Here is a 9,890-nt window from a genome sequence, read left to right as displayed (position 1 = left end):
ACAAAGTTACACTATGACTCCTCAGTCATACGTGTGCTTATTTTACTGTCATTTATTATTAATGTTAATTTATTTATATTAGTCATGGAATGCTGTTACACACACTATGTTGAAGTATTACTATTATTATTAATTATTATTATTATTTATCTTACGGTATACATCAAAAATAATATTGAGCAAAATTTAATTGAAATATTGTCGATGTGGCCCTCCAGCAGTGCTCGGGTTGCTCATGCGGCCCCCGGTAAAAATTAATTGCCCACCCCTGGTTAAGTGTCTCGTCTTTGCAGTCTGTTCAATTGAATATAGGCTGAAAATCATTGCAAATCATTGTATTCCGTTTCTATTTACCATTTACACAACGTGCCAACTTCACTGATTTGGGGTTTTGTATTCCACATAAGTGGTGATCAGATGACAGCACTCCTAAGGTCAAATATTTCACATGTAAAGTGTAATCAATGTTTTACTGGAACACGATGCCTTTTTAATGGCGCCACAAACGAGTCAATTGTTTTGCACTCCACTCCAAACTGTGTGTTGCCACCATGGACCTGCCTCGTATGGTGGCACGCCTCAAGCCCCGAAGAAAATAATGCGAGTTTAATGACCAGCATTCCCACACAGGCTGCTGCTGCTGCTGGTTGAATGCTGACCACCTTGAGGTTGGTCCTTCAGACCCAGACCAAAAAAAGAAACCTCTTGTGTTTTTCCACCTTTTAGGCAAATCCTTCTCCTCCCCAATCCTTATGTTTGAACACACTGGATTCCAGACCTTTTTCCATGTACCTGGCTTGGAAGACTGTCTCCTCACACACTCTACTAATGTCTCACCTACTTAACCATGTGCTTGCTCAACCTTCTTTTCCTGTGTGTGTGTTGTGTGCGTCGCTCTCTCCATCTCTCTCACACACACACTCCTTGGTCTTTTTCTCCTTTGCCTGTTGTTGCCGTCACCTCTCTGGACACTCTCTCTCTCTCTCTGCTGCCATACCTCCGTGCCCTGTCTGTCTCCCTTAGTGGGGCGCTGTCAGGGTGTCAGAAGGGGGCAGCGACTGGACACGGGGAGGATGGGGGTAGTCCTTATCGCAGTGACAGCATGAAGAGCATGATGGCGGAGGGAGCCAAGGCCGGGAGATGGCAGACTGTCCAGGGCCACATGCAGTCTGGAGGATTCAGACCCAGCAAGTAAGTTAAGGACTGGAGGAGAGCGCAAGTCAGCTAAACATGTTTGCACCAATTGCATGAGTTGTGACTAAGTAGGTCAAGTTCAGCAACATTAGAGACGGGGCTCAGTGTCAATGTGATCAAGGTGCTCCAGTCACTGGAAAAACATACATATACACATACATGTACATATACATTCACTGTACAAACATACAAACCCCGTTTCCAAATGAGTTGGGAAATTGTGTTAGATGTAAATGTAAACCAAATACAATGATTTGCAAATCATTTTCAACCCATATTCAGTTGAATATGCTACAAAGACAACATATTTGATGTTCAAACTGATAAACATTTTTTTGTGTGCAAATAATCATTAACTTTAGAATTTGATGGCAGCAACACGTGACAAAGAAGTTGGGAAAGATGGCAATAAATACTGATAAAGTTGAGGAATGCTCATCAAACACTTATTTGGAACATCCCACAGGTGAACAGGCTAATTGGGAACAGGTGGGTGCCATGATTGGGTAATAAAGTAGATTCCATGAAATGCTCAGTCATTCACAAACAAGGATGGGGCGAGGGTCACCACTTTGTCAACAAATGCGTGAGCAAATTGTTGAACAGTTTAAGAAAAACCTTTCTCAAGCAGCTATTGCAAGGAATTTAGGGATTTCACCATCTACGCTCCGTAATATCATCAAAGGGTTCAGAGAATCTGGAGAAATCACTGCACGTAAGCAGCTAAGCCCGTGACCTTCCATCCCTCAGGCTGTACTGCATCAACAAGCCACATCAGTGTGTAAAGGATATCACCACATGGGCTCAGGAACACTTCAGAAACCCACTGTCAGTAACTACAGTTGGTCGCTACATCTGTAAGTGCAAGTTAAAACTCTCCTATGCAAGGCGAAAACCGTTTATCAACAACACCCAGAAACGCCGTCGGCTTCGCTGGGCCTGAGCTCATCTAAGATGGACTGATACAAAGTGGAAAAGTGTTCTGTGGTCTGACGAGTCCACATTTCAAATTGTTTTTGGAAACTGTGGACGTCATGTCCTCCGGACCAAAGAGGAAAAGAACCATCCGGATTGTTATAGGTGCAAAGTTAAAAAGCCAGCATGTGTGATGGTATGTGGGTGTATTAGTGCCCAAGACATGGGTAACTTACACATCTGTGAAGGCACCATTAATGCTGAAAGGTACATACAGGTTTTGGAGCAACATATGTTGCCATCCAAGCAACGTTACCATGGACGCCCCTGCTTATTTCATTAAGGCAATGCCAAGCCACGTGTTACATCAACGTGGCTTCATAGTAAAAGAGTGCGGGTACTAGACTGGCCTGCCTGTAGTCCAGACCTGTCTCCCATTGAATATGTGTGGCGCATTATGAAGCCTAAAATAGCAGAAGGGAGACCCCCGGACTGTTGAACAACTTAAGCTGTACATCAAGCAAGAATGGGAAAGAATTCCACTTCAAAAATGTGTCTCCTCAGTTCCCAAACGTTTACTGAGTGTTGTTAAAAGGAAAGGCCATGTAACACAGTGGTGAACATGCCCTTTCCCAACTACTTTGGCACGTGTTGCAGCCATGAAATTCTAAGTTAATTATTATTTGCAAAAAATAAATAAAGTTTATCAGTTTGAACATGAAATATGTTGTCTTTGTAGTGCATTCAACTGAATATGGCTTGAAAAGGATTTGCAAATCATTGTATTCCGTTTATATTTACATCGAACACAATTTCCCAACTCATATGGAAACGGGGTTTGTACATATACACATACTGTACATATACAAGTACATATATTATACATACATACACTCATGCATATAATCACGTTTCATCAAACATATATTAACGTTGTTACCCTAGGGTAAACTGGGTAACACATGGCACACTGACAAAGCTTAACCTATAACAATCTACAAGGTTAATATAGCTGGCTTCTCTTTCTTCCCCTCCATTTATCTGCTTTCTTTTGTATCTGGAGTTATCATTACATATATGTATTGTTGCTAGGGGTGTAACGGTACACAAAAATGTCGGTTCGGTACGTACCTCGGTTTAGAGGTCACGGTTCGGTTCATTTTTGGTACAGTAAGAAAACAACAAAATTTACATTTTTGGGTTATTTATTTACCAAATTTGCAAAATCTTTCACCAAAAGTATTTTTCTTAGTGGAATATTTGATGTGAAGTAATGGGAACCTTGGATAGGTCAATAATTCATAGTAACATTGATTTTGATTCAATATTATGTTTTGAGCAATGACAGCTTGAAAGAAAAAAAAACAGCTTTGTTTTATTAGTCAACATTGCAACTTTTTCTAAATTACATTTAACCTTTACGCTTTTTTATTTTACTTTTGTTATGTTTTTGTTTATTTTAATAGTATTTTTAGAATGTGCCGTGGGCCTTTAAAACATTAGCTGTGGGCCACAAATGGCCTCCGGGGCACACTTTTGACACCCCTGCTATAGATAATGAAAAATTAAATGTGATAAATCTATGGATAAAAAGCAGAGCCTGGCGACGCATGCGCGTTTATCATAACTCTCTCTCTCTGTCTCTGCCCCTCCCTCACCAATGCTGCTGCGCGCACAATTTGTTTTGTTTTTAACCCCTTCTTAACCCTGAACGTACATTGAAAATACACGCAACCCTAACTCAAAATGCCGGACATTCGAGGCATTTAAGAAACTCCGCCCTGACAGCTCCGCAAAAGAGGACATGTCCGGGGAAAAGAGGACGTATGGTCAGTCTATCGTAGCCCGTTAGCTGCTAGCATGCCGTGTGTTGTGCCTCGGTGTGCATTGTTTACACAACGTGCGTTACGCTATTTAATATGTCCGTGTGGAAACTCGTTCGGTACACCTCCGAACAGAACCGGAACCCCCGTACCGAAACGGTTCAATACAAATACACGTACCGTTACACCCCTAATTGTTGCATTTGAACAATTGTATTGCTGATAATATAGGTAAATTATTGTTAATATTCATTATCAATAGTGATATTTCTATTGCTATTTGTATTGCTCCATTTGTAGTGTAATAATGTTCATTGTCATTTCTGTATTAGTATTTATTTCACTAACTGCTTCTTTGCTATCACTTGTACTATCATATTTGTACACATCCTATTTGCTGATGTTGTTCTATTGTTGTTGTTATTGTTGTGTTTGCTGTTGTTGTCTTATCCCCCTCTTGTCCCCACAATTCCCCCCTCTGTCTTCCTTTTTTTTTCTCTTTCTATCCCCTCCTGCTCCGGCCCGGCTGCACCAAATGATAAAATAAATACATTAAATATAGTCAAATACAAATAAGGCAACAAGAGAAGTATCCCACACTTGGTACGTTTTACATAATAAAAAAATCACAAATGACAGTTTAAAAGTAACAAAGCCTCTCCAAGTTTTCATTGTGCCGGATAACAAACTACTGACACAATCATCATAACTTTGAACACACTGAACACGGGCGAATGAAGGGCATACTTACTCAACAGCCTTACATGTCACACAGGGTGGCAGTATGAACAACGCCAACACTGTCATAAACATGTGCCATATAGTGAAACCCCACTAAACAACAATGACAAACACATTTTGGAAGAATATTTGCAGCGCAACACAACAAACACTACAGAACAAATCCCCAGAATTCCCTGTAGCACCAACTCTTCCAGGACCCATCCATCCATTTTTACCGCTTGTCCCGTTCGGGGTCGCGGGGGTGCTGGAGCCTATCTCAGCTGCATTCGGGCGGCTACAAAGTAACAAACGCCATTGGTGGATTTACACCTAACATCCACTGTAATGATACCACGTACAATAGCGTATCTACCGTATTTTTCGGACTACCATATTTTTCAGAGTATAAGTCGCTCCGGAGTATAAGTCCCACCGGCCGAAAATGCATAATAAAGAAGGAAAAAAACATATATAAGTCGCACTGGAGTATAAGTCACATTTTTTGGGGAAAAGTATTTGATAAAAGCCAACACCAAGAATAGACATTTGAAAGGCAATTTAAAATAAATAAAGAATAGTGAACAACAGGCTGAATAAGTGTACGTTATAAGACGCATAAATAACCAACTGAGAACGTGCCTGGTATGTTAACGTAACATATTATGGTAAGAGTCAAACTATGAAAAAAACTGCGACTCGTAGTCTGAAAAATACGGTACTTTAAAAAAGTCCTAACTAGTCATAATTTTGACAAAATAATAGGTAGATAAATGACACAATATGTTACTGCATATTTTAGCAGACTAAATTTGGAGCCTTTGTTTGCTTACTTACTACTAAAAGACAAGTTGTCTTGTATGTTCACTATTTTATTTAAGGACTAAATTGCAATAAGTTAAAGTTAAAGTACCAATGATTGTAAGAAACATACACTACCGTTCAAAAGTTTGGGGTCACCCAAACAATTTAGTGGAATAGCCTTCATTTCTAAGAACAAGAATAGACTGTCGAGTTTCAGATGAAAGTTCTCTTTTTCTGGCCATTTTGAGCGTTTAATTGACCCCACAAATGTGATGCTCCAGAAACTCAATCTGCTCAAAGGAAGGTCAGTTTTGTAGCTTCTGTAACGAGCTAAAGTGTTTTCAGATGTGTGAACATGATTGCACAAGGGTTTTCTAATCATCAATTAGCCTTCTGAGCCAATGAGCAAACACATTGTACCATTAGAACACTGGAGTGATAGTTGCTGGAAATGGGCCTCTATACACCTATGTAGATATTGCACCAAAAAGCAGACATTTGCAGCTAGAATAGTCATTTACCACATTAGCAATGTATAGAGTGTATTTCTTTCAAGTTAAGACTAGTTTAAAGTTATCTTCATTGAAAAGTACAGTGCTTTTCCTTCAAAAATAACCACATTTACATGTGACCCCAAACTTTTGAACGGTAGTGTATGTTTAATGTACCCTAAGATTTTTTTGTTAAAATAAAGCCTATAATGACATTTTTTGTGGTCCCCTTTATTTAGAAAAGTACCGAAATACTTTTTGTACCGGTACCACAATATTGGTATCAGGACAACACACAGCAAAAAAATGTAAGTAAGATGAAATATCTCAAATAAGGGTGATATTTGCTTATTTTCTGTCTGATAAGATAATTCTTCTCACTATGCAGATTTTATGTTAGAGTGTTTTACTTGTTTTAAGGGTTTTGATCCTAAATGATCTCAGTAAGATATTACAGTTTGTTGCTGAGATTTGATGACCTATATTGAGTAAAACATGCTTGAAACTAGAATATCAACTGTTGTGTCATCAACACTCACAAGTATAAAACTACTTTTTTAAAGTCATCATTTCTTATTTCAAGCATGAAAAAAAATAAATCCTGATTTTGACACAATTGTGTCTCATAATTAAAAGAGATGACAGCCAAATGGACTTTGCTGTTTTATTTTCAATGAAACAATAGAAAATAGGTACTCATATAGTAGTACAGTTGGGACAGTACAGTAAACTGACAGTTAATATTTAAACATTTAAAATTTGACATTTCAAACAATTTTGAACAGAAATAGTTCATGTACATTCAGATAAACTCTTCAAAATTACAATTAAAAAAATTTGGGCCGTGGACCGGGCTGTATATATGCGCACTAATTGACTGAAAGAGCACGCACTTGGCGCGATGATGTCATGTTATCCATGGAAAAATGCCTTTTTGAGACCATATGATTTGCCTGAGCGGCTAGGAGACCCCGAGAGTAACAAGCGCTTGCCTTGTTGCCTTTCCATTAAGAACAATAAATTAAGTTTTTAGTATAAGTTTGCTGGTTTCAAGAAATGTAATGCCGAGCGCATATCATTATGTCAAGATAATGGCACTAGCATTTACTTCATTTAAGAATATTTTTCAACATATTGAGCAAAAAGGTCTAATTTTTTTTTCTACCAAGAAACGTGCACTTGTTATTAGTGAGAATATACTTATTTTAAAGGCCTACTGAAATGAATTTTTTTTATTTAAACGGGGATAGCAGATCTATTCTATGTGTCATACTTGATCATTTCGCGATATTGCCATATTTTTGCTGAAAGGATTTAGTATAGAACGACGATAAAGATTGCAACTTTTGGTATCTGATAAAAAAAGGCTTGCCCCTACCGGAAGTAGCGTGACGTAGTCAGTTGAACATATACGCAAAGTTCCCTATTGTTTACAATGATGGCCGCATGAAGTGAGAGAGATTCGGACCGAGAAAGCGACAATTTCCCCATTAATTTGAGCGAGGATGAAAGATTTGTGGATGAGTAAAGTGCAAGTGAAGGACTAGTGGGGAGTTGAAGCTATTCAGATAGGGAAGATGCTGTGAGAGCCGGGGGTGACCTGATATTCAGCTGGGAATGACTACAACAGTAAATAAACACAAGACATATATATACTCTATTAGCCACAACACAACCAGGCTTATATTTAATATGCCACAAATTAATCCTGCATAAAAACACCTGCGTGTTTGTTATGCTAGCTCCTAGCTCCTCTGCTAGCTCCTAGCTCCATAGAACACGCCAATACAATTCAAACACCTGATCAACACACACAATCACTCAGCCCAAAAGACCGTTCACCTAACCCAAGGTTCATAAAGCTTATATATTTTTAAAAAGTTACGTACATACGCAAAAAAAAGTTGCGCACATACGGTCAAGCGATCAAATGTTTAGAAGCCAAAGCTGCATACTCACAGTAGCACGTCTGCGTCTTTGTCATCCAAATCAAAGTAATCCTGGTAAGAGTCTGTTGTCCCAGTTCTCTACAGGCGTCTGTGTATCGAAGTCAAAAGTCCTCCTGGTTAGAGTCTCTGTTATCCGAGTTCTTCCATCTTGACTGCATCTTCCGGGAATGTAAACAAAGAAGCGCCGGCTGTGTACTGTTGTCGCTGACTACGTTCGAAAAATACGTCCATTTCGCACTGACAACTTTCTTCTTTGCTTGCTCAGCTTCCTTCTCCATAATGCAATGAACATGATTGCAACAGATTCACCAACACAGATGTCCAGAATACTGTGGAATTATGAAATGAAAACAGAGCTTTTTCGTATTGGCTTCAATGTGGAAGGCATACCCGTGTTCGCCGGTCTACGTCACGCGCATACGTCATCCTCAGAGGCGTTTCGAACCGGAAGTTTAGCGGCAAATTTAAAATGTCACTTTATAAGTTAACCCGGCCGTATTGGCATGTGTTATAATGTTAAGATTTCATCATTGATATATAAACTATCAGACTGCGTGGTCGGTAGTAGTGGCTTTCAGTAGGCCTTTAAGGTATGTTTGGGTTCATTGATGTTAGCTTATTTTACTTGTTTTGGAAAGTCTTGACAAGCTGAATGTTCTTGGTCTATTGAGGTAATATTTTGCTTAGTTCAAATAAAATACCCCTCATTTTTGTATTTTTTTTTCTTGTTTTGGAACACTGACCCACTGGCAGAAATGTAGATCGGCGCCTATATGCACCGGCTCAAGCCTTCAGCTGACACTGCACGGAAATAAAACAGTGGCTGAAATACTGTAAACTGCCACCTTTTGAGCAAAACGCTCGTGCACCGCGTGATTTCCGTCCCGTGACGTATGACATCATCGAGAGTCTATTTTCAGCGACTATGAGGCTGTTAATTTTACAGTCGGGCGTGATTTTTGCACCTTCCTTTGGCACCTTGTGATTTTCTTCCTCCATAACACGTTCACACTCATCGCTACACCCCAACCCAACCCCCCCCACTCCCCACCCCCTCCTCATCGTTCCTTTTTACCCCCTTCTCTGTAATTGGTTTCTATTTTCGGGCAGTCATAAGAGTCTGTCTCTCATGTTTGTGTCTGGCACCCCATTTTCCCGACTCTCCTCCGTCGTCAACCTCTGCAGTTATCCCTCTCCATCTTTCTGTCTCCGTGTACGGCCACTCCTCCGAGTCTGTAAATCTTGTGTTCCATTTCGGCCTCACTGAAAATTACCCATTTTATCTTTATGTCCAGGCAGTAAATATGATTAACGGCACACTGAAGACAAAAATTGCAAAAATAACGGCGGGGTGAAGTAATGCAAAGCGGAGTCAACTGATGTGAATAGCTCTCGTGTGACCTAATTCTGGTGGTCTGGGTTATGAAGTCAGCTGAGAGTGGAGGATATTTTTGGTCAGTGGAAAAAAATGATGTATAAATGTATAAATTAGGGTTGAACGGGATACCGGTATTAGTATAGTACCGCGATACTAATGAATCATTTTCGGTACTATACCGCCTCTGAAACGTATCGGTCCCGCATCCCCCCCCACGTGCCCGCGTCATCGTCACGTCATGTCTTTGCTGGCTTTTCGAGCAGACGAGCATGTTCGGCGGCACACAATCACGGAGTACTTACAAGCAGACACAGTGTGTAGACAGAAAAGGGAAAACGGACGCATTTTGGCTTAAAAACTAACGATGAAGGTGAAGTTATAGCTAGGGATGATGTTTGATAAGAAATTATCGAGTTCGAGCCCATTATCGAATCCTCTCATCGAACCGATTCCTTATCGATTCTCTTATCGAATCCAGATAGGTTGTTGTACAGGTATATGGAAAAAAAACACAATATTTGGTTTAACAAAAGCTCACTTTTATTTGATAAGAAAAACAAAAAAATAAAAAAATATTGACTGTTACCCCCCTAAAAAAAATATTGACTGTTGTTAC

General features: G+C 39.7%; 1 protein-coding gene across 1 annotated transcript in view; it reads left to right on the top strand.

Annotated features, from left to right (window-relative positions):
- The first annotated feature begins 362 nt into the window (after positions 1–362).
- Positions 363–9,890, top strand: part of LOC133641730 (synaptotagmin-7-like) — a 136,709-nt gene continuing 127,181 nt past the window's right edge. Inside the window, exon 1 of the mRNA XM_062035678.1 lies at positions 363–1,191. Coding sequence (XP_061891662.1) covers positions 848–1,191 — 344 coding nt within the window. The 5' untranslated portion in view covers positions 363–847. The remainder of the gene's footprint in view (positions 1,192–9,890) is intronic.

The sequence above is a fragment of the Entelurus aequoreus genome, linkage group LG24, assembly GCF_033978785.1.
Source record: "Entelurus aequoreus isolate RoL-2023_Sb linkage group LG24, RoL_Eaeq_v1.1, whole genome shotgun sequence".
NCBI lineage: Eukaryota > Metazoa > Chordata > Actinopteri > Syngnathiformes > Syngnathidae > Entelurus > Entelurus aequoreus.
Note: the sequence above shows the minus strand (reverse complement) of the source record. Positions and strands in the feature narration are given on the sequence as shown.